Source organism: Mixophyes fleayi, chromosome 3 (genome assembly GCF_038048845.1).
Source record: "Mixophyes fleayi isolate aMixFle1 chromosome 3, aMixFle1.hap1, whole genome shotgun sequence".
Lineage (NCBI taxonomy): Eukaryota > Metazoa > Chordata > Amphibia > Anura > Limnodynastidae > Mixophyes > Mixophyes fleayi.
Genome location: NC_134404.1, coordinates 255,581,348 through 255,607,945, shown reverse-complemented (window position 1 = coordinate 255,607,945; position 26,598 = coordinate 255,581,348). Strand labels below are relative to the sequence as shown.

The 26,598-nt window shown below is 38.8% G+C and overlaps 1 protein-coding gene across 2 annotated transcripts in view; it reads right to left on the bottom strand.

Annotated features, from left to right (window-relative positions):
* The window catches only part of URB2 (URB2 ribosome biogenesis homolog), a 72,599-nt gene that overhangs the window by 25,586 nt on the left and 20,415 nt on the right, over window positions 1-26,598 (bottom strand). For both annotated transcript variants that reach the window (XM_075203455.1, XM_075203456.1), the window contains exons 4-5: window positions 22,739-26,024; window positions 20,000-20,160 (exon numbers count right to left, since the gene is read on the bottom strand). In XM_075203455.1, coding sequence (XP_075059556.1) covers window positions 20,000-20,160; window positions 22,739-26,024 — 3,447 coding nt within the window. The remainder of the gene's footprint in view (window positions 1-19,999; window positions 20,161-22,738; window positions 26,025-26,598) is intronic.

Sequence of the window (26,598 nt, the reverse complement as noted above, 5' to 3'; positions counted from 1 at the left end):
ATTACCACCTGCCCAAGATCCACAAGACCCTTTGTAAACCACCGGGCAGGCCCATTATATCGGGCATAGGGTCGCTGACCACTAATTTGTCATCTATGGTAGATTCTTATCTCCAACCGATTGTCCCCACTCTGAGATCTTATATTAAGGATACAACTAGTTTTCTTAGGATGATACAAGATGTACCTTGGAAATCATCGTACCACTTTCTTACGTGTGATGTGACGGGCTTATATTCTAATATTCCACACTGTTTAGGACTCAATGCAGTCAGGCTTTATCTCGAGAAGCAGGAACAATTGGATTCCTCACTCTGTCATTTTTTACTGTCGGCGATTCAGTTTATTCTTCATCATAATTATTTCATTTTTGATTCCACATATTATTTACAGATATTGGGGACGGCTATGGGGACCAGGTTTGCCCCGAGTTATGCGAATCTCTACATGGGAAGATTTGAGGAGGAGTATGTGTGGGATTCGATATTCGGGGCGAACCTGGTCCTCTATGGCCGCTATATAGATGACCTTTTCTTTATTTGGGACGGGGATTCACAATCCATATCTAGTTTTGTTACGCATTTGAATTCTAATAAGTATGGATTAAAGTTTACTAGTAATTACCACTGTTCCACTATCAATTATCTTGATATTACTCTGAAAATCCATCAAGGGAAAGTTGTCACTGAGAACTACTCGAAAGAGGTGGACTCATGTAGTTTTCTACATTTCAATAGTAGTCACTATAGACCTTGGAAGGTAAACATTCCAAAGGGTCAGTTCCTCCGTATGAGGAGGAACTGCTCAAGAGAAGAGGACTTTGTAATACACTCGGCTAAACTCTACGATTCTTTTGTCGAATTTGTTACCCCTGTCAGGTTCTGAATAAGGCATATGAGGAGGTCGCGAGGCTCGATAGATCCAGTCTTTTAAAACAACCACCTAAGTGGCGAGGTGAGGACAAATCCTTGGTCTTCGTGACCAAATTTAATAGCCATGCGAAGGACATTAAACAAATCGTAAAGAGAAATGCCTCTATATTGGAGCTTGATGAGCATATAAGCCATCTTATTAAGAAAGACAATATAACAGTGTTCAAAAGATCTAAGAATCTTAAAGAAAAATTAGCCCCTAGCTATTTTAAGGGAAATACCACACTACTCCCTGTAGCCAAAATTCCAAATGCCGATAGATGGCTTAGTAGAGATAAGGGATTCTATAGATGTGGAAAACTGAGGTGCATTTCATGTAAATACGCTGAACATAGAGCCAAAGTCTTTACATCCTTTTCATCAGGTGATACGTATCCGATTGAAAAGGTTTTAGACTGTCAATCAACATACGTGATCTACATGATCAGTTGCAAGTGTGGTATGCACGATAAGATCTTTAGCAGTGCGTTTTTCAGAACATCGTCGGAACATAATAAAAAATGTACAAACCCATACTTTGTCAGCACATGTAAATCGATGCCAGGGAAACAATCTGGGAGGTTTGACCATTAGAGCTATTGAACAAATTGATATTACTAATAGGGGAGGTGACAGATTCAATATACTTTGTAGAAGAGAAGCCTATTGGATCTTCAGACTCAAAACGCTGTCACCATGTGGTCTCAATGACTGTATTGAACTTAACAATTTTTGAGATGTCTAGGTATCCTTATGTTAGGTATCCATGTAATTCATTTAGGATGTACTTATTATGTGATATGTCCCTGTCATGCCCCATCGCATAGATGGGTTGAAGTACTTCTAGAGGACACAGAAGTTTTTACAGTCATTCCGATTTATAAGTAATTATCATATATGTTTGGTTTATTCCAACATATCTAATAGTTATGTACGTACGTACGTACGTACGTACGTACGTACGTACGTACATGTGCATCCAATATATATGTATGTATAAATATACGTATTTCTATCTACAATTTTGATTCTCTATATGGATTAACGGTGCACCAACATAATAAAATATGATACAATAATAAAATAGGATAACAAAATATGATACAATATAATGTAACATTCATTGTTGGTGCAAGGGTATTAGTCAGATTGGCACTATTCCATTTATTGACATGAATATATATATTTTTTTGGCACCAATGTAGTAAGTTGTAGGTGACCTAAGTTATTTGTGCTGTACATGTTTTTCTAACTTTTGGGATAGTCTAATGTTTCTATTAGGATTAATATAATTCCATATGAAAGTATAAGTTTAGTGGAACCAGACCCTAGACATTGATCTGGCGATTGGATGGGCTATAAGTTTATGTTAGGTGATTCCATTTTCTGTACATTCATGTTGGTATTTTTGTCTAGTTTATTTATATATTCTTTATATTTTTTTATTTTATTTTGTACCCACCTTATTGTGGGTTGGTTTATATTTGAGTAGGGAAACTGAGTCATCTAGGTACATTTATTTTATATATAGATTTATATTCACAATATAGTGGATATCTATATACAGGAATTCTTATTCCTGGTTATGTTATCTATATTATGAACAGAGACCTTTTTATATTTATGTATATTTGTTCTAAGTATTGAGGTTCTCATGCACCTTGGAATCAATATATTTTGGCTTTATTGAACAAATCTGGAAGCTCTGATGACGCTGTGCAAACCAGCTGCCAATTGGAGAATCAATGGACTGGAGGGTTTAAATGCTGAAACTTGAGAACCATAGGAACATGCTTCTGATGAAACGGCATCTGCCGAGAAACGCGTCAAGCAGTTCATTATCGATACTTTTATACTTTGGAGAATATATGCTTTTTAATTTTTGGCACATACCAACCCCGTGGTTTTATGTTCAGCAGCGCTTGGAGGAGGACATAACAAGATCGGCTTGCGAGTGAAGTTATTCGTGATCACTTTGCTAAAGAGCATCAGCTATATGTTAATTATGAAGATCTGCAGATGACCATGCCGAACATCTAGCATAAGGTACTCCCTCCCACAAAGAGGTAACGCTGCAAGCGCTTCGAGGAGGACGCACCAGATCTGCTTGTAAGTAGAGACATTGTGACTATACTATTAAGGAGAAGCAGCTGTATACTTATTAAGAAGGCTTACATCAGACCGCGCTGAACTTTCAGCATAAGGTACTCCCGATAAACAGAGACAACGCTCTAAGTGATAGTGTTTACTATATCTAGTCTCTATGAGACGCTACACCGTCACTTTCAAAGTGGACGACAGAAGGAAGTAGCGCTTCGTAGCAGGTGTGTTGTATATACACATGGGTTCCTTTAATATAGCTCTAAAGGCATGCATACATATTGGTGTGAGTTTTTCCATATGAACAGTGGATCATGCTGAATAAAACACAATAACAAAGGAATTCCTTGTTTATAGCGAATTGTTACTACCTTGTAGCTATACAACCTTGTTTGGATTTTATGATATCATCTAATTGGCCTAATTGGAGCTGAGTGAATACTAAAGGACCCTATCCACATTACGAGGTGTTTGCTCTTTTGAACATTTATGCTGCAATTAATATAGCACTTTCTCTACATAACAAAATAAGAATAGAGAGAGTATTTTTATCTGCCAAGAATTTTTTCTATCAGCGCTTTTATCTCTATTGATTTTCTACACAGGTGCATTTGCAGTTATATGATCTTATATTGATGCTATATATCTGAATGTGTCTCTTGGGGTTGTTTATGGCCATAAACTATTGTGTATTTATTGTGCATTTTACTTTTATTTTTATTAAATACTTTGTGTGGTTTACCTAGCGCTTTTCTCTATTCTCTTGTCAGTATCTCACTATTTTCTTGTAAAGAGATACAAAAACACGACATTTGTGACATTAGACAGACAGTCAGGGATACACACACTAGATTGACATAAGTCACGGAAGCAGCCAGGAGTTTGTCTTTTACGTGTATAGAAGCTGCTGATTTTAAACGGAGAGGTTTTTGTTGTGGAAATAGAATTCATGTTTTATAAATTGCATATCTGCCTTTTGTCTCCTGTGCAAAGTGTGCATGCATATATATATATATATATATATATATATATATATATATATATATATACACACACACATATATACACATATACACACACATACATATACACACACAAAGGGTGGGAGACAGGAGACTAGCTGAAAGTAAATTAAGTAGTCATACAGATATGCATATCAGTGTAGAACACTGGAGTAGGATTTTTTCCACAAGACCTGACAATGTGAAACCCTACAAAATGTAAAATTTTCATGTTTTATATTTTTTCACTGTTAGACATGTACTGGATACTTTTATATTTGAAGAAAGTGTCAGATAGACCACTTTGCCCTTCTCACTTAGCCAAGTAGCTGAATGTGTGAATTGAAAATGGCATGTGAGTTGGCAGAGGGAAAATCAATTGACATACATTGGTCTTCAGCATTTTTCTAGTCTAGGGGGCGACGTTGAGGCGACTGAAGAACTTTTTATAGCAATGGCAGTACATGAGTAGGACATTACATGGAGGCCTTATGACAGCGACACAGTTACTAACTGAAGTAGCTTTTAGAAAAGTTCACACTTAAACACACGACTGTACATGACTGTCTCACCAGGGCGGACATGGTTGTCAAATAGACAGCAGGGTTTTATGCAACAGCCGACAAATCTGTTTTGTTTTTCGTTGTATTGTTTTAAATTGTGTAAACACACACACACACAAATTAGCTAATATATAAGATTTATGTTGCCTGAAGAATAAACAGTCTGGAAGGTGTAGAGATGCGGTCAGAAGTCTGCTGGACCCTGAAGAGATAAACAAGGTAGGCCTGTGGCTCCCAGAGTGCATCTTCCAGGCCTAGCTGAAGAAGCACCTGGTCTGACTTGGCTGGGTAAAGAAGGTATGTGCAAGCTGGTAAGAGCATACTGTATTCATCAGACGTTTCTTCTCAAGCTAGTAGGAGGGCAATGTCCTGTCATACCAGATTGAGAGAAAATGTCAGGAAGATAATACAAAGAGCCATCCCATACCTCTCCTATAGGTGGACTTTCTTCAGGTAAAAACAAATCCATTTCATCCAATTACCACATTGCAGGATCCTCAAGTATGCACTGGTTTACCGATGAAATATATCTGGGTAAAGGTTTATTGAAATGTTTCTAATGTATTGCTGTGTCATACTCAGGGCTTTTGATATTTGATGTGGTAACCCTAGAGTTATAAAAGGTGATAGGGGTATTCAAGCTATTGGCAATAACTGTATAATGTATAGTGAGTTACATATTTTTGATTAGCCACAAACCAGTGGGAAAATAAAGTAACGGTACTAGCTAGAATGAATTGAATAGAATGAGGGTTGAAACTTGATTGGAGTGGCTGGTAGCTTTGGCCACTAGTCCTCCCCACTATCAAAATCACTGCTAAACTGCCTCTTAACCTGTTGTCTTTTGTAAGGTTTTCGACTTTTTTTTGGGATGAGTTTGTAATGGAGTGTTCTAGGCCTTAAGAGGAAAAGCAAATAGTGAGACAGCAACTGAGAACGTTCAAAACACTGTCTCCTGAGGTGTTACACTAACTGTCAAGATGTTGGACTGGGAGAGTAAGTTGTGGAACTGTAATTTCCTATGCTCAGGTTGTTTGACAGTTACCAAGTGTTGACGACCTGCATCACATCCTTAGGGGTAGCAGAGAGACACACCGATTCCATCCAATGCAGATGAGTCAACACCCAGAGAAGGTTCCAGTTACACTCGTGAATCTGTTCTGGGAGACCCCAACTGCAGTTAACACCACTTGAGCCAAGGACTTCACAGAGACAGTTGTCCAGCATGATGTAGTAGTTTTTATTCCTGGTTGTACTGTCTGTGTTTCTCTCATCTCATTCTCTTTTCAGGACAGTCAATTCTTTCAATTATGAAAAAGTGAGAGAGGCTGGTTCAGGTAGTGATATTGAGGAGTTGGGGATGAAGGAGAAGGTGTTTGCAAAATCGGTCCAGCCAATAACTATTCAATTCAGGGGTAAAGAAAAATTTGGAGAGCTTGGAGAAAGCGCGAGGGGCTATTGTCTAAGGAGTATTATGTCCGCAAGTACGTTGATCCTATAATTGAAGAGAGGTGTATCCAGTGCTGCCAGTCCAGTAATATTCAGACTTGAGCAGGCATCCTTGAGAATGATTATCATTCTTGGGTGGGTAAGGTTGTAGACCAAACAATGCTGGGTGTGCTCTCAAGTGCCACAGAGATTATACCAAGTAGGACTAGTTCTCTTTCCACTAAATATTCCTGAGGTACCCAAACTATGGCGTGGGAGGTCACTAGGGGAAAGGTAAAACAGCTAGGTTCCTTAGTTTGAAGTCTCCCAATATTTGGCAGGCCGATCACTGTTTCACGTACAAAGAAACTTGAGTATTGGTAGACTAGGAAGAACAAACAGACAATAGCCCGCCCCACAAGTGTTGATGAAAAGAACTGTGGACATTATTAGAGTGTATATACTAACTCAAGCTGAAAGAGTTCATATATGACATTGTTGATACCATAGGGTAATGCTATTGGTGAACATGCATTATTTAAATGTTGTCTGAGCTAAAAGACATGCTTGGGACAGATGAACATGTTAGGCATGAAGAACGGTTGTAGGCTATTCTATATTGTTGAAACATGTTCTATTGCACTCTTGAAGGGCATACAAAAGGTTATCTCCAAGCTCCAGAGGTATATGTTCTTTAGTAAAAGAAAAAATTGTTTCTAAGATTAGGACTCTCTTTTATGGTAATCTGTCTGAGATCTACAAACAGAGTGGTTATACACAAAGGGGGACTTGCATTACAGAGCAATGAAAGGTGGCACTGAGATCCTGCATATAAAATCTTTAAAATGATAGTTTATTGTACTATCAAAGGGTGGAGCTGTCAAAGTCGTATAATTAGATGAAAGTATATTGATTAATATTATTTTACGGTGCGATCAGTATACCACATGTTACGTGTCATGGCGCAATCGCATGATAAAGCACGCACACACTTGCACTGTCACATTCATTTATACATATATTTCATATTTATAATGGTTCCATTCCACAGACCTTTATGAGCAGATGTTATTTGGTTTATAGTTATATATTATAAGGTTATATGTACACATTAGTGATATTTTAAGATCAAGTCACAGGAAGCATGTCATGTTTGCCATCATTATAATCCCAAATTTATTCGCAGTTGTCCGGTTCATTCGCCGAAGGGATTGCACATTGCATACTCTAGTTATCGATGATAGGGAATAAATGTTTAGAATGATACTGTCTGTGTATTGTAAATAGACTAGTTTAAACTGGATTCTTGGCAGGAAAATCGGAATGCATCTCCTGGAGAGCTGACCCCCCACCTTTGGATATTTTTGTTTAAACTGGCCTATGACCTGCATTACACTGGACCCGCCTGAAGCCTGGACCTATAGAAGCAAGCCACTTCATCTGTATTGTTTTCTCTGTATCACTAAGTGTATATATGCAGCTCCCTGGGACAAGCTAAAAACAGTCATCACTGACCACAGTCTTCTGGACTGAAGGACTGTCTAGCTGAATCCAGCAGAGAGCGCAGCGTATGTATGCATCAGTATTGACTGTACTTTACTCAGTTATTGAACTGCTAAACTTTTGCTAAATAAATTGCTTGTGCTTTGGAACCACACAAATTGCTTAGACAATGCTTATTGGAAAACAAATAAATTACTTTAATAGTAACACATTTACATCCATCCATGTCACGAACACGCTCCCAGCTGCCGTGACTTTGGGGTGTTTGCTGTATGAGGTCACACATGATTTCAGCCCGCAGTCTCTCTACCCATCACACAGGGTTATAGACCTAAGGAATCGTCCCCAAACACAGCGCTTTCACACCCCCAGACACTTCAGGTTTGCCACTATCTATTGAGTATGGGCAATAGGACCCCAATATACTGTCCCACACTGGCACACAGGCTTCTAGTTATCCACAAACTAACAAGACCCCACACCAGCACACACAGGGTTAACTCTTCACACCTTCAGACTGTTACACAAATGTAAATACAAGCACACACAGCTTGTTAAATCAAATGTATCAACAAATCACACACTGGCATTCCAAGGGTTAACCTGGATGAGCAATCTCTTCTAAACAGACTAATGGATCCTTTAGAGTATCAAGGACGCAACTTATTAAATTATAGATTTAATATACGAAAATACAGGGCATTCAGATATAAAGAAAAATAATGAATAAACGATTATTATATTGACATAACAAGCAAAAACTGTTTAAAAAAAAAAAGGATTACATTCAGATTTGCACTTACATGAATGGCATTTTAGCCAAGGGAAATTGGCTAGGAAGATGGACAGCTTTTCAATGTAACTTGATTTCCCCAAGTCTGACGATTTTTCCTTTCCACACACAGGTTTTTAAGCAAACTCCAATGGGACGGCATTCACAAGGACAGTGTGAATGCTAATGTGGGGGCGAAAATGTCTCCTGGGTGTCACCTAAGGTTTGTTCAAACTATTCCTAAGTTTTGTTAGTAAAATTATCCTAAAAAAATTCTTTGCAAAAACACCGTTGAACGCGCAATAAGATCAGAACAAGATACCTACAAACACACTAATTTGAAACCAGAGTGAACATTCTACCCACGACAAGTCAAAGGGAGTCTCATTGATACCTTCGAAACTTTAGTTCTCAATGATATCAGTACTATTAAACAACAAAAACACAAGGTAGTCAATTTAAAACAAACAGAAATAGAAGCACTAAAAGAATTGCAAGACATGAGGAACATCATCATAAAGCCAGCAGACAAGGGTTGGGGGATAGTCATCCTAAACATAGATGACTACAATTCAGAGATGCATAGACTGCTCTCAGACACGTCTACATACAAACACCTTAAAACTAATCCTTCCAATGCATAGTTCGGATGAACTGAAATCCATTCTGATACAAGGGAGAGATTTGGGAATTCTAAACAACAATGAATTCAATTACTTACACAATCCAAACCCCATAATTCCCGTTATTTATTACTTACCGAAAATACATAAAAACCACACCAGCCCACCAGGAAGACCGATCATTTCTGGAATCTGTTCCATTACTGCCAATCTCTCCCATTATATAGACACCTATCTACAACCATATGTGAAACAGCAGCAAGCTTATCTGAAAGACACTACACACATTTTACAGCTACTAGAAAAAATAACATGGCGTGATAGTTATTGGTTAGTTACATGCGACGTAACTTCCCTATATACGGTCATAAAACATGAATTAGGCATTCAGAGCATCAAACACTTTCTCAGTCAGGACCGCAGCACAGACAGCAGACAGGTAGAGTTCATCCTTAAAAATATGGAGTTCATTCTCAGGCACAATTTCTTTTGGTTTAATAATGAATTCTATCTGCAAACACAAGGGACAGCCATGGGCACCCGATTTGCCCCCAGCTATGCCAACCTGTATATGAGTTTTTGGGAGAATGAATATATTTGGTCGGACAGTGGCTGGGCGGCGAATCTGGTGCTGTGGAAGCGCTACATAGATGATATTTTTATCATCTGGGATGGTCCTGAATCCTCCCTCCTTCAATTTTTATCCTACATAGACTCCAACGATTATGGGTTAAAATTTACAGCAAAATATAGTCAAGTTTCTGTCGAGTTCCTAGATCTCGAAATTTTCATCCTAAATAACACAATAGCCACTAAGACATATAGAAAGCCAGTTGATGTAAATAGCTACATCTTGTCAAATAGTCATCACCATCCGCAATGCCTGAAGAGTATTCCCTTCAGCCAATTCACAAGAGTCTGACGCAACTGCACACAACTGGATGACTACATCACACAAGGTACCCAAATGGTTACAGATTTTCAACAAAAACAATGACACTCATCTAGTGAATAAAGCCTTTGAACAACTAAAAAAATACCAAACGGAGCTCTCTATTGAAGTATAGATCAGATGACATGTCCAACATCTCAAGAACTGAATCCAAAACCAAGGACCAGATATACTTCATATCTGATTATTCAAATGGAGCCAATCAACTGAAACATATTATTAATAAACATTGGCTCATTCTATTGAAGGATGAAATAGTAGGACCTTCATTACCAAAACACCCCAAAATGGTCTTTAGGAAAGCACCGGACCTTAAGAAACCTCTGGTCAGAAATCACATTAGAAACAATATTACCAATAATGACTGGCTAACTAATGCAAGTAAAAAACCTGGTTTCTACTACTGTGGGAAGTGTATCAACTGCAAACCCCTGAATTATAGGTCCACCACACCTCTAAATTCCATGCTTCATATAATAACACGTTTCTCCATAAATTACTTCATCACGTGCGACACCAAAAATGTGGTTTACTTCTTACAATGCCCATGTAAAAAGCAGTATATAGGTCGCACAATCAGACCTCTAAAAAATCGGATAGGTGAACACATCAGAAACATCAGAAGTGGGTTTGACAAACATCACCTCTCCAATCACTTCAAACTTGAACACAAATGTGATCCCACTGGATTAAGCTTTATAGGTCTCAAACATGTACAACTCAACTGGAGAGGTGGGAACAATATCAAATTAATCAAGAAAGAGGAGTCAAAGATGATTCTCCTTCTTAACACTCTCACACAGCGAGGTTTAAATGTGGAATTTGACCTATCTATATAAATAAGTACATTAATGAAAGCTTGTTTAAGTCCTTTATTTTGTACAGATTTGATGAGGATGACAATTGTTGCTGAGCTTGCACCCCACTAACCTCCCAAAGGTGATATCTCTGTGTTCCCTACGATCATAACACTCTGGTATGCCCAACCTCTGCCGAACTTAGAAGCCAAGCAGAGTGTAGCCAGATCAGTACTGAGATGTGTGACCACTTGGGAATATCTGATATAGTAGATAAACATGTTGAGAATACTATCCCAAAGGTGATGGAAAGGTGGGTGTGTAACCAGCTAGTCATCAATCGTCTGTCAATATGGCAGTAGAAAATATACAATTACCTTATGATCCATACAAACGCATGGTTGTACATGGCCATTCAAATATCTCTCATCAACACATGATTACATGTGATTAATTTATGACCATAACAACTTTTTATACTGTATGTCAACATACTGTGTGTAAAAATAGCATTCTATCTGGTTTGGTATACACCACAATTATAAGTTATAGTTTAGTTTTCACTATAATCAATAATTGATACCCATACATATATATAATGCTAATTAATTGTCATAATGCATCAGTCTGGTCTCAAACTCTAAATTTAACTCATATCAAACGATTTTTATGATGTTTGTTCTATATCGATACTTGGTTTATGCATACAATCTAGAATGTGTCTTTTTATTAGTGTTTTAGTCATATATTTATGTGGCCCATATTTCTGTGGACAATCAGGAGCACTATATAAACCTACATCTGTCATCAACATCCACGATCCCCTGAGGAAATTCGCCTGAGCGAATGAAACGCGTTGGGACACACCTACCTAGTGACGTCATACCGGAAGCTACTCTGTGCATCCCACTGTGGAACGCACGCCGCACACCACTACACGCCGCTAGGATCAGTGCCTGGATGGTCTGCTTTCTACACGGCCAATACCATCTCTTATCAAGCTGGGACACTTATTCACCCTGAATGCCTCCAAGATTTATACGATCAGGACATTAACTTGGCCATTTTAATACTTGAGTCCGAGGACTTGTAACTAGCCGCTCATACTCCATCTTCGATCAATTCCCTCGGGGACTTATGATATCGGACTCACTGTATCGGACAGTATATTGGGTTACACCAGCTGCAATATTGCTGTTCGTCTTCCATTGTTCAGTGGTATTTATTATGTACCAATGTATCATTTGTATTTTATAACTCTATTTACATGTAATTGATGTGGCCGGCACACATGGTTGTTTATTTTATTTATTAAATGTATGATTTTATCTGCACACATTGCATTTATACGATCAATTATCATAATCCAGGTAATCAGTTTCCCGCTGGTCACAGTCAACATACATCTAGGATTGATTTAATCTATCTAATCAACCTATTTATTCAATTTTATTAAACTCTAACATTGACAATTGTCACCGAAAAGGAGCAATTGAGCGCTCACTTTTACACTATTTCTACTGAACAGGGAAGGGATTCCCCTTTTAGTGAGCAGCTCTTGCTACCTCTTAGGAATATTTAGATATGGAGATAGCGCTCTACTCTAAGTTTTGACCTTTCTTAGCTTTCCTCAGATATCTCCCAGAGACATAACTTTCCTCTCAATAAACAGATCATAATTTCCCGCACATTTAAATACCAAATATGAAGAGATTACAACAATATCCAATATCATCCTGAAATACATGTGACTATGGCTGTTCCCTGTGTAGTTGGTATCTATGTTTTAAAACACTGTTGTGGTTTTTTCCCTCAGTACGGAGTGGCAGAGGGATTTTCTAAAATATGAAAAACTAAGGCCTTTCCTTTGAAGTTCATATTTCTATATACCTGCATAAAGACCATGCAGATTTTTATACAAGAGTCTCCAAGATTCGCACCTAGGCATATGGCACTCCAATTTACACCCAGGGGTTAGTTTGTGTTACAACCCTATTGAAAGGAAGTCAATTAGCTAGGGAAATCATGATCAAATACAATGGATGTCTGTGATCTTCATATCTTAAGCTGGTCTCTTCACAAAGTGTTTGCCTAACTCAATTACCTCCTACTGGGCTCATTTGGTCACAAAATTTATCTGAGTTGAAGATCAGGTTAATTTATGTATCCATGCAAAGTTTTATTTTGGGCCCTGACATTCAATATTCTATTTCAGCATATCAGATTTATGCTCTCATCCTGACAATCCATAATATATTCATTTCTAAATCCCTTAACCTCATTGCCATTACAGAAACCTGACTCACCTCTCTCTCAGCCACACTCCCAGACCCAGAAACAGACAAGGTGGTGGAGCAGACATTCTACCCTCTCCAAGTTGCACCTTCCAAGTCATACCCTCTGAACCCTCACTCTCATTTTTTTACCTTTGAAGTCCACACTATCCGTCTATTTTATCCTCTCCACCTGCGTATTGCTGTCAATTATCGCCCCCCAGTTCCAGTTTTCCAATTCCTTGAAAACTTTGTGGCCTGGCTCACTTATTTCCTATCCTTTGCCCTGCCTACACTCATACTAGGTGATTTCAACATTCCCATTGATAATCCCACTGTCTCTTCTGCCACTAAACTTCTTTCACCTCGTTTGGTCAGTCCCAATGGACATCATCTCCTACCCACTGTGATGGGCACTCCCTTGACCTTGTCTTCTCCCGCTACTGCTCCATCTCTAGTTTCTCCAATTAAGCCTTCCCACTCTGACCACAACCTCCTTTCCTTCAGCCTCACCTTACCTCATGCCCTTCCCCCTGCACCCAAATACACAATGAAACCTAAGTGTTCTTAACACAATCTACTTCTCATTTTCACTAAAATAACTATATTCTCAAATTATTGCATTGCCCTATCCTGATCAGGCTGCCTCTTTTTGTAACAAAACATTCACTTCAGCCTTACACAATGCAGCTTCAGCTACTACATATAGTCTCCGACAATCCAAACCCCAGCCATGGCTCAACAAACAGACCCACTACCTGCAAAAGTGCTCCCGCACTGCAGAGTGCCACTAGAGGAAATCTAGTTCCTATCGGGATTTCCTCCACTATTAATTTATCCTTTCATCTTACTGCCCTTTCAAATGCCAAACAAACATTCTTTAAACCTCTAATATGCACCCAGTCTTCTAACCCTCATCGCCTCTTTGCCACCTTCAACTCACTTCTCTGTCCACCTGCACCTCCTCCTCTCTCCCTGCCCATGATTTTGCCGCCCATTTCAAAGACAAAAAGAACACCATTCGACAAGATATTTCCTCATGCCAAATTCCACTCATTATAAACACTCCCCAATCCACCCTTAAGTCATTCTCTCCAGTAACTGAAGACGAAGTCTCTGCACTCATTATCTCACCCTACAACCTGTCCACTCGACTCTATTCCCTCCCAACTACTCCGCTCCCTATCCTCAACCGCATGCCCATCTCTAACTCATCTCTTCAACCCGTCTCTCTCCACTGGCATATTTCCATCCTCCTTTAAACATGTGCTCACCTATTTCTCTCCTCCCCTTTACCTCCAAATTACTTGAGCGATTAGTATACAAACGCCTGTCTCACTTTCTCTCCTCTCATTCCATTCTCGACTCTCTGCAATCAGGCTTCCGCCCCCAACATTCCACCGAAACTGCTCTCACAAAAGTGACCAATGATCTACTTACTGTAAAATCTAAGGGTAATTTCTTCATACTCACTCTCCTAGACCTCTCTGCTGCTTTTGATACTGTTGATCATCCTCTTCTCCTACACACCCTTTACCTCCATTGGTTTTAGGGACAGTCCTTTCCTGGTTCACTTCCTACCTATCGAACTGCTCCTTTAGAGTTTCTACCTCTGGCACATCCTCCCCTCCACTCCACTCCCACTATCTGTTGAGATTCCACAAGGCTCTGTTCTTGGCCCTTTACTTTTTTTCATTGTACACCTCTTCTCTTGAGGCACTAATTCGCTCATTTTGCCTCTAATACCACCGCTACGCTGAGGACACCCAAATCTATATCTCTTCCCCGACCTCTCTCCTTCTGTACTATCTTGTGTCACCAACTGTCGACAGAGACAGAGACAGAGACAGAGATATATATATATATATATATATATATATATATATATATATATATATATATATATATATATATATATATCTCCACAACGCTACCTAAAGCTCAACATTATCAAAACAGAACCTATTATCTTCCCTGCTGCCAGAGTCACCACCTGCTCTCAAATCTCCCTCATTGTCAATAACACCAGAATTTCCTCAGTCTCCCAAGCCCGCTGCCTTGGTGTCACACTTGACTCCGCCCTCTGCTTTATTCCTCACATCCAGACTCTCTTGCAGTCCTGTCGACTTTTTTTACTCAATATGCTACCAAAACACTTATCCATTCTCTCATCATCTCCTGTCTTGACTATTGCAGCCTCCTTCTATCTGGCATTTCTGACTCCAATATATCCACATTTCAATCCTTCCTAAATGCTGCTGCAAGACTGATCTTCCTCTCACCACTCCACGCCTGCTGCACCACTTTGCAAATCGGTACACTGGCTCCTTGTGTCCTCTAGGATCAAATTCAGATTACTCACCCTTTCCTACAAAACCCTCAACAACACCCGCCGTGAATATATCTCAAATCTCATATCAAAATACTCTCCCTCTTGCCCTCTTAGATCTACCTCTGACCTGTGCCTTGTCTCGTCTCTGATAACCACCTCACTCCCGCCTACAAGACTTCTCTCGTGCTGCTCCTCAGTTATGGAATTTCCTACCACGCTCAATCAGACTTTCCCACAGCCTTCAAATCTTTAGATGCTCTTTGAAAACCCACCTCTTTGAGGTGACCTTATCCTCGATAACACTGTTCACAATAATGCACCCTGACAACTATCCCAATCTCCACTCTGACCCACGCTCCTCTTGTTTCAGCTGTGCCCTCTTCCCTTTAGAATGTTAGCTTTCTAATGAGCAGGGTCCTCCATACCCTTTGTTTTCAAGTCTCCATTCATTTTGTCTGCCTTGTCTGTTCTTGTTTTACATATGTCCTGTTTTATGTATGTCCTTGTCTTCCCTAGTGTACAGCACTGTGGAACCTTACAAATCTACGATTAATAATAATAATAATAATAATAATAATAATAATAAATAATGCTATACATAAAATTTACAGATGGTGGCTACAAGAGCCACAATATTCATGCATTAATTTTAGGACTATATCATCCCTCACCCATCCTGCAGCACAAACAGTTATCCACATTGCCCCTTCATTACTTCACTCACCTCTAGTGAACACTCATAACTTTAATAGCCTCACCCTGTCGCCAGAAACTGAAAAGATACACATCTTACAATCTTCTTTCCTACCTTTCTTCCTCCCTGCTTCTATTAGCTGGTGATATATCACCTAATCAAGGTCCCTCTCAATTCTCCCACATGCATAAATCTGAACACTACAAAAATACAGCAAGTCTCAAATGCATCTCCTGTCTCAACTCTCTTCCAAAGTCCTTTAAATGTGCCCTCTGGAATGCACGCTGTTTGTAACAAACTTACCTCCGTACATGATCTCTTCCTCTCAAACAACCTAAACTTTCTAGCAACAACAGAAACATGGCTCACGCAAACCAGACACTGCCTCAACCGCAGCCCTGTCACATGGTGATCTCAATTTCACCCACCCCCCAGACCAGGAGGCAGACAAGAAGAGGGGGGTTGGACTATTTCTCTCCCCACAGTGCACATTCACAGTTCTACCAAATATCCCATCACTCACGTTTACATCATTTGAAGTACATGCTGTTAGGATTTTTAACCCGTTCTCTATGTGTGTTGCCGTCATCTACTTCTCTGCATGGCTCCCTCACTTCTGATCCTCTGACATTCCCACCATCATGGGCGATTTCAACATCCCAGTGGATTGAAATCATGACAGTGCATCTGCTATTCATCAGGATTGCCACTGTCTTGATCTTGTTGTCTCTAGACTATGCTCAGTTTCTTATTTCCTTAACACTCCTTTCTCCCTCTCAGATCCCCTTATTAGTTACTCACTCACCCCCAGTTCTTTACCCTCCCTAGTGTCAAACTCGTCCAAGCCTCCTCACAACCGCAGGAATATCAACTCTATTGCTCTTCAACAGTTTTCCACCTCTCTCCAACACCTTCTCACCCCAATTTCTACACTCTCCTCCCCTGATCAGGCAGTACCCCATTTTCACCAAATCCTAGTAACTGCCCTTGATCAAGTGGCTCAGACACTACATACTCCGCGTAGACTTTGTTGCCAACCGTGGCACACTAAAGTAACACGAACTCTACAAAAACTCTCGTAAAAGCAGAACGTCACTGGCATAAATCTTGTACCTCTAATGATTTCATCACATATCCTGGTATCTACCACTCCTATAGAAATGTTCTGTACGCTGCAAAACAAATATACTTCCAATCTCTCACCTATGCTCAGGCTTCTAACCCCAAACGCCTTTTTAACACATTTAAATCTCTTTTCAATCCTCCCGCCCCAAATCCTCCAACTACCATCCATGTAGGATCTTGCTTCCTATTTCAAGGACAAAATAGACAAGATCAGACTTGAAATGGTATCATCTCCCTCAACAAGCAACCAGCTCAATTCCTTTGTAGCACCCTCTAACACTCTCTTCATTTGATACCACAAATGAAGAGGAAATTTCTACTCTTCTCATTTTCCTACCCTACCTCCTGTCCTCTTGATCCCTTTCCCTCACAAATTAGTAGGCCCCTGTCTCCTGTGCTCATTCCCCCTCTGACTAAAATCTGTAATCTCTCTCTTTCTACTGGTATTTTTCTATCACTATTCAAGCATGCAGTGATTACACCCATTAAAAAAACAAAAAAAAACCCTTTTGGATCCTCTTCAGTCAGGCTTTCGCTCTCAACACTCCACAGAGACTGCGCTGACCAAGGTTGTCAACGATTTGATCACAGCAAAAAGTAATAACCAATACTCTCTTCTAATTCTCCTGGATGTCTCTGCTGCATTTGACACAGTTGACCACTCTCTCCTCATACAAATGCTACAATCCCTAGGTCTTGAAGGCACTGTCCTATCCTGGTTCTCATCCTACCTATCTAATCGCTCTTTCAATGTTAATTTCTCTGGATCCACCCCTGCTCCGCTTCCTTTATCAGTTTGAGTACCACAAGGCTCAGTCCTAGGTCCTCGGCTATTCTCTATCTACACCACTTCTCTTGGAAAACTAATAAGCTCCTTTGGATTTCAGTATCATCTCTATATGGATGATACACAAATCTATCTATCCTCTCCTGATCTTTCACCATCTGTGTTGTCTCGCGTTAGTGACTGTCTTTCTGCCATTTCATCTTGGATGTCTTCCCGCCAACTCAAACTCAATCTTTCAAAAACTGAATGAATAATATTCCCACCCAAAAACAAAAGCTTCCTGCCCGACATTTCTATTTCTGTTGATAACATGACCATAAATCCCACCCCGCAAGCTCAATGCCTTTGTGTAATCCTTGACTCACAACTGTCGTTTATTCCCCACATCAACTCTATATCTAAATCATGTTACATACACCTAAAGAACATTTCCAGAATACGCACATATCTCACACAAGACACTGCAAAAACCTTAATTCATGCACTCATCATCTCCCGCATCGACTATTGCAATTCCCTCCTTACTGGTCTTTTCCAAAGTCAGACGCGAACCCCTAAAATCTATTTTGCACGCAGCAGCTAGACGGATTTTCCTTGCAAACCGTTATTCCTCTGCTGAGTCACTCTGTCAGTCTCTACATTGGTTGCCTGTATTTTAACGAATCCAATATAAAAATCTTCTACTAACATACAAGGCCATCAACAAAATTGCACCGACATACATTTCCTCACTTGTCACAAAATATCTCCCTACTCGACACCTCCATTCTGCACAAGATCTACGTCTCTCTCTTCCACTCTCATCACATCCTCCCATTCTCGGTTACATAACTTTTTCTGGGCTGCACCCACTTTGTGGAATTCCCTCCCTCGCACAGTAAGACTTTCCTCTAGTCTTCAAAGCTTCAAGCATTCTCTGAAAACCCACCTCTTCAGACAAGCTTATGATATTCCTCAACCACCATCTTAATCTCCCCAGATTTCCCTATTACCACCCTCTACACAGCTAACGCAAGACAACAACCCTCTGACCAACATTGCCACACACACAGCCCACTCAGTACTTTTACCTTTGCATTCTAGCTGGTCCATTGTGCAATACGATGTAGCACATTTCCTTGTGTTTCAAACTCCCAATGTCCTATAGATTGTAAGCTTGCGAGCAGGGTTCTCTTACCTCTGTCTGTATGTATTACCCAGTATTGTTTTATTAATGTTTGTTCCCAATTGTAAAGTGCTACGGAATTTGCTGGTGCTATATAAATAAATGTTGATGATGATGAAAAATTCTGTGTAAAAATTGTGATGTAGTGAGAAATATTTTAGACAGACAGTTTCAATCTGTGTTAAAATGGCACCGAGCAAGGTATGGAGGAGAGGATGGAATGTACCCCCCCTTTACTGTGTAAGAAAGTGTGTGTTGGAGTGAAGGAAGGGGGCTTGTGGTTTTGTTTATGTGACAATGCATGTATAACTGATAAAAAGGTTTTTAGAGTATGCTTCAATAATTCAAGAGTAATTAAAGTGTCTCCGGAGTGACATCAACACATTGAAGCCGAATAGTATTTAGTTAAATGCTGGGACTTGTAGTTCCAGAGCTGTAGGCTGTAAGATATGTTACATTTTTCTTCCTCTAAGTGAGAGAGAGAGTGAGTGTTTTTTGTTTTGTGGCGAATTACTAGAAGTTATCTGACTTTTCATTTTATATACAGCGGGTGAAATAAGTACTGAACACATCAACATTTTCCTCAGTAAATCTATATTTTGTGGCTACTGTAATGATATTTAGACCAAATGTCAGCAACAATTCTTGCAATCCACACATGCAAAGAAATCAAACCATAGATGTCCATAATTTAAGTTTTGTGTCAAGAGACACTCACTATGTGCTCTGAAACCATTCAAAATATTGCGTCTGTGTTCATTGAACCTTATTTTTAATGTTCTAGTTGTTCTGCCTATGTATAGCAGATTACAACTGCATATCAACAGATAAATTACAAAAGTACAACTGAAAGACTGGTGAGACTGAGAATAAGCTACAGAAGTGAAAATATATATATATATATATATATATATATATATATATATATATATATATATATATATATATATATATATAATTTTTTTAACACCAACCTTATAATTGTTTTTCCACAAGTTGGTTACTTGAAGTCCATGTAGTGTAGATTTCATTATAGTGTAGAATTCTTCACAGCTACAACTCTCCGTCACCTGGGTAAATAGGTCTTTTATCTCTACTTCTACACTCTGAAAGAGCTCATTGCCAATCCAGAGACCTCAGACAGGAAGAGAGTACAGTAAGTAAAACATTTTCATATATTACAAAACAAACAAACTTTGCTGGTTTTTTTTTTTTTTTTTAAGATAAAATGTTGTAAGTATCACATCTACAATCCTAGGTGTGAATGTATAATTTAAAGCAGCATTCCAAGGTAGAGTGAAAATTGACCATAGTAAGGGAGCCCTCGGGGTCAGGTAAATGGTAATCTGGCAAGGATCATCATTTATTTATATAGTGCCAGCATATTCCATTGAGCTTTACAATTGGGATATATTTAGAGTAGTTTGCCTCACAGCCCCAACAGAAAAATGGGGCTATGCACCACTGCAGAGGGTGGGCGCGAGTGGGAGGACAGTCAGAAGCACCAACTCAGGCCCTTGCACATTCTGGTGAACAGCAAGTGGCTGGCAGTTATCACGGTGAGACCACAGATGATGCATACTGCTTTATATGGAGAAATGTTTTCCCCAGGTATGATCTTGACTACGTTAGATCATAAAATAAAATTTTATTTTATATTTAATGGTTATCAAGTGTCATTCTAAAATTGCGTGTGTTTATTTTTGTACTTTTGGTTTAACAGCTGGGATCTTAGGTAATTTTCACTCCAGGGTCCCACTCTCCACAGCCTAGGGGAAGCAATGTACAAAAACTGGTTTGTTGAGCCTGAAACAAGCGGGAAAACTAAACAGCACACACCTCGAAATGTCTCCCAGATCCTCCTCTAACCTGAAAGTACTCTACACTTTCAGTAAATTTAGTAGCATTCAAAAGCATATACAGGTGTAAGCCAAGATGGTGTTATGTATTTAAACTAGAAAATTCCAGCAAAGGGGGAAAGTAACGAGGAATGCAGCAGCAATGCAGCCACACTTGGCAAGAAAATTACAATTTTTTTGGCCCCATTACAAACATAGAGCTCATTGTTCAAGCATTTTTAGAGCAAAAACTTTCATCTTATGGACTGAAAAATTTGTAACGTGTACCTATCTCACCATTACCTCTGCAAAATACTGAACATTAGGGCAAGACTGATTAGTCTATGCATGACTAAAAGGGGTTCTCTACCCAAAACTTCTGCTTCAAATCTCCAGCTTCCTGGCTCAAGTCAGTGAATAAATGATTACATCAACCAGAGTGAGATTTGAAACCGGCTTCTCTGATCCCTTTACAGCCAGCTTGTTATCACAACAGCTTTTAAAAGCAGTGGATTAGAAAAAGCAAATTGGCAAGACCATAGAAGCAGTAAAGAGTCCGTAATCGGATACGCTAACCTGAAAGCCAGGCGTGAAATTAGAAACAGCACAGCAGCAGTGCATGTGGCAGTGCTGGCAAGCAACAGTGAAAATTAAAAGTACAAAAAAAAAAAAAAAAAATGCCCAGATGACAATCTTCAATAGCTTTTCTGAAGTCTGAAAGGGAGAGGCCGATGGTACAACATAAAACACTTGCAGGACATCCCAGATTCTATTTCCTACAGCAGCAATCTCAAGCTGCGCAAACAGAACATCGAGTTATCCCACTGGTAATTTCACATTCCAATTACTCACACAAAAATTATATAAATTAGTAGTGTACAAATTGTTTTGGGTAGAGAATACCTTTAATATAAAACTTAAATTTATAACGTTGTGTTAAATTGTCTTTAAAGAGAGCTTGGTGTAGGGGAAACCAATGCCTACCGCTCTCCCTATGTAGAGCAGAACACCTTGCTTTTTAAATCCTCGTTGAAAAATTATTACTGTTATATACTAACATTTACTTTGAAGTAAAATTTTCTGTTCTATTTCCGTCATAGCCATGAATACAAACTAGACAACTAAAAGTTCTGCAGGAAAAAAAACCTAAATGAGCTGGGGCCTCACTTTTATAACTTGAGAAACAGGATCGCCTCTGAATTTGCTAATAAGTGCCAATGGTTAGGTCATACTGTGCTGTGTGTGGCCATGCCAAACAGCCAGATTGCTGTGTGTATGTGGGTAGCTTTAGAAAATTACTATTAAATATAACGGTACATCTAAGAATAATAAAATAAACAGAATGAGGATGAATTATAGTTAAAAGATGCCCAGCAACATTTTTTTTTTTTTAAATACCTCACAAATAAGATGATTTGACAATTCTAGGTATTCTTCTGTTATCTCAAGCATGAAATACATCATTTAAATGTATTACCTTGTCTGCAACACAAAGAAATTTCCTAATGTAATAGTGACCAGATGGAAAGTTGTGGTTGCCTACCAAGGTACCGAATGGCAAATGTTTAAATCTTTGTCAAGAAACGTAGACTGGGGTAAGACAGGGCATGACATAAATGTAGGTGGGAAAGGGTTTTACTTCATCTCTTTGGAGACAAAATAAAACGTTTTAAGTTGTATTTAAGTGCATATTTGTATCTTTGAGAAGGGTCAGTAAAAACTGTAGCAACCAAACCTTTGTTTTCCTTCTCTAAGCGGCACTAGACAGATAAAAGTTATTAGTCATTGTTTGTAAATTACTCTCATGATGCGGTATAGTAGAAGCATAGTAGTGACATACATAACGGTGCACCTACACATATATAAAATACTTACTAGCAAGTAGTTTAGTCAAAGATATGAATACAGGAATGACCATCCTTTGCTGTCCAGTGTGGATTTCTTTCACAGCAAGATATATTTTCAGATAATGTAAGGCAGATTTCAAAAATGCATTTTGTTTCTTTGCATAACAAAGCTCTCGTAGAATTTGTGAGCAAAAACTTCTGTACAGTTCAATGTTCTGAAGGTTGCCTTTAGAATAGCAACTAATCTCCGCTTCTAGAAGAGTGGTTGTACAGGATACTAGAAATGAAGGCAAAATCTGACAAGGTTCACTGACCTTTAAGCATTGTCTGACAATCATGTTCATTTTTGCAACAACTTGTTGCAACAGAGAAAACAAAATTTCAATCTGCTGTTTATTTGCATTTTGCTTCTGGGTGTAAGTTGTTAAATGGTGGCACAAACTGTTGAGTGCAACAATAAGTAATTGACCAACACAAGAATTCCAGTCTTTGCTGTCTGCATTAGGAAAAGAATTAACCACAAATGTTGCAAATTTCTCTAGATTAAGGAAAAGGCTCTGCTTTCTCTCAAAGACCAAAGTAAGGAAGGTTTCAAAGAAAGACTGAATAATATGAACAAATTCTGTCCAACACTGATCCTTTTCAATATCAACCAACTCCCAGGTGGCTACCTGAATCGTTTTCATTAAAAGTATAAGAACGTCACTGGCATGTAACAGTTTGAATAAGGAGTTGGCATGTTTCCCACTTAATAGGCATGTCATTAGCCTGTAACAAACATATGCAAGACGGAAATTCTCAAAAGAACTTGCACTAATTAAAGACAACAGCAGCAGTAAGCAGCGACATTGGTCTGAGGGTGTCAGGCTGTCAGGTTTCAATGAAGAAATAAATTCTATCACACCAATTAAATGGTTTATATCAGACTTGCTTAAATTTGCAGTGAAATTTGCTTTGGTCATAGATATATACTGTACAACATTCTCCAGATTCTTAATGCACATTGAGTCTTCACAACCGGAGGTACGGATTTTGGGATTTGCACTTATTTTACTTCCTTTATTGTATGCAGAAACAAAATCTTCATGCCAAAGTAAATCTTTTGCAGAAAGTAGACCAAAAATCTCACGTAAAGCAGTTTGCTCTCTTAGTACCATCGCACACTTTTTAATGATGCTATTTATAAAAGCACATTGCAAAACATGCATCTCAGGAAAATAATCACTTTGGAGTAAACTTGCAGACACTTCTTTAAAAGTAACTGATTTATCTTTGTCAACATGGTCATTTGTGTCGTGCGTAGATATCATGGTCTCAAGGAGAAAATCTGTTATATTGTTGACATCCTCCAGTGGCAAATATGTATGAATGATTATGAGGTTTGATACAATAAGGTGCCAATGAGCCACAAGGAAACAATCAATATTAACTTCACTAGCATTTCCACTCCAAGATTCATGATGTTTGGGAACTGTATGAGAACTACTAGAATGAACAACAAAAGATACAGCTGCTTGAATTGTGAGTTGATCAGATTCAGTTGGGGAGTGAATTTGCATTAGAATATGTTTCAGTTTCTGTATGGAAAGAAGCTCTAGGCAGAACATGCTGACTGGATTTGATCGTGTGCAAAGTCTATACACTTTAGACCAACATTCTTTATCTTCAAAGAATAACGAGAAGTCCCAACCCTCCATCGGAGAGTCCAATGGAAGGGACAGTTTACGTATCTGAGAAACATATTTATTGCAATTCAGTGTAGTCACAGTGTCTGCTTCTATCCATGTGTAGAGGAGTAACAGAACAGCATCACATAGTTTCGGAATCCAAGTTGCAGGCTCTGCATCCTTAAGAAGATTTAGAGAAGGCCCTATCAGTTTATCCGTCACTTGTTTCATTAGATTTTGGAACCTCTGGAGAACTGGCACTGGGGTACTATTATCTAAGCTCTTCATGTTAAATATCAAGGAATGAAGAATAGAGCTCAGGGAAACCAATTTTAAGCAAACATCCGTTTTATCTTTAATGTCTGGAAGGATAACACAATGACATTTTTCCAAAACCATGGCCCAAGTATCGAAAATTTGATTAGGGGGAAGCTGAACAAGAAAATCTGCAAGCTTTACAGTCAAGCCAGAAGAAAGAATTGGTTGTCTTATGCAAGCTGCTGGCTTGCATATCACCAATAAAATTTCATTGAACAGCTTTGGAAACTGGCGAAGTTTGGTGTATGTCTGCAAAAGGCTGCTGATCAAAGTTTCCTTTGCTTTCCTGATGCGCATGTCTGAACTGTCTACATCAATCCATGCACATGATACAAAGGCAGCAATATCTGGTTCAACAATAAGGTGGTTTAATAGGCTTAAATTTTTCAAGCAATGGAACCAAGATGGTGAAGAGGTGCAAGGGTTGGACACTAGCATTTCTGCTAACTTACGGTAGAACAGGTACTGGACATCCTGATGCCTTATGTGGTCCACAGCAACATTGTAAATATTATGACTGAGAACAAGGTTCAGCAGCTGTTCTAGAGAAACAAGACCCATGGTCCAACCTGACAAAGATGCTGTTGGACCCCTTTGTTGTGCTGTAATTGAAGATTGAATACATTTAAACAGTTTGACAAGCATGTGAAAGCAGATTATTTCTTTTCCATCTTTGCAGTAAGAGTCTAAAAAAAGTTTATACAGAAGAGGAACAGAACTGGTTATTACTGAAAGATGTGTTTCTGGGTCACAGAAAGTGAAATCTCCCAGTTTTGTCAAGATGGATGATACTGGAGTCAAAAGCACTTTAAGCGATCCTTTTTTCTTCTCTGACTTCACGAATTCCAAAAGCAGCTCTTTATTGTAGAAAGACAGGAGTTCAGCCTGGAAAAGACCAATATGAAGAACAGCTTCTATGTTACTTTCAATGTCTTTGATTAGTTGGTAACGTTCACGGCTATTATTACTATCACAAACATCGATATCCAAGGCATTCCTTAAAAGCAAACAAGGCTGAAAAAGTTGTGTGAGCGCATGTGTAAAAACTCTATTTGGGTTGCTCTGCTGCCTCTGTACTTGTAGATACTGGATAAAAGAAATGTGAAGCACATTTAATACTTGAAGTGTGATGGTCTGTCCAGAAGCCAAGTAATGGCAAGCCAATGTACACATCTTGCTTAGTAGGTCTACCATAAGCTCATATTTTGTTGTGTAGACAAAAGCAAGAGCTGGAGTAGAAAGAACACCTTTACAGCAGCTTAAAACTGTTCCGATACCAGGAGGGGGGCTTTCTTGAGTAGATGAAAATGCGATAAAATCATTCATAACCTAAAAATAAACATTAGATTAACGTCAATAATTTTATTTTTTTTAACTTATTATTGTGCAGTCAGGGACATATATTTAAAAGAAGAAAAAGAAAAAAAAGCAACACACTACAAGTCAAAAACACTTTTCTCAATATTTAATTTTGCCAGCCAACATGAAATGATCCCAAATATGGATATAATTATAAGTACTATTATTAGAACAGAAGAATAATTTACTTGATAAGGTTAAAAAAACGCCATGTTTTTCTAGTCTACTTTGGACATAGGCGTCACTGAAAAGGTAAAATCAGTTAAAGGCTTCGTGGGTGTTTTGTTTTGGTTTTTTTTAAGGAGATGGGGGCTTTCAATGTGATAAGGGTTAATTTAGCAAATTAAACTATCCACAAACTCTCTAGTATAGTGTATGCAAGACTTACCCGTTCCTACAATCTTTACGGAGCCAGCCATTATGCTTTGTTTACAGCCAGTGCTTTCCACCGTGTAACAAACCCTACAACGCAAATTGCTTTTCATAACTCTGAACTAATCAGATTGCATCAGCAAAATGATATGGTGGAGGGGGACAACTACAG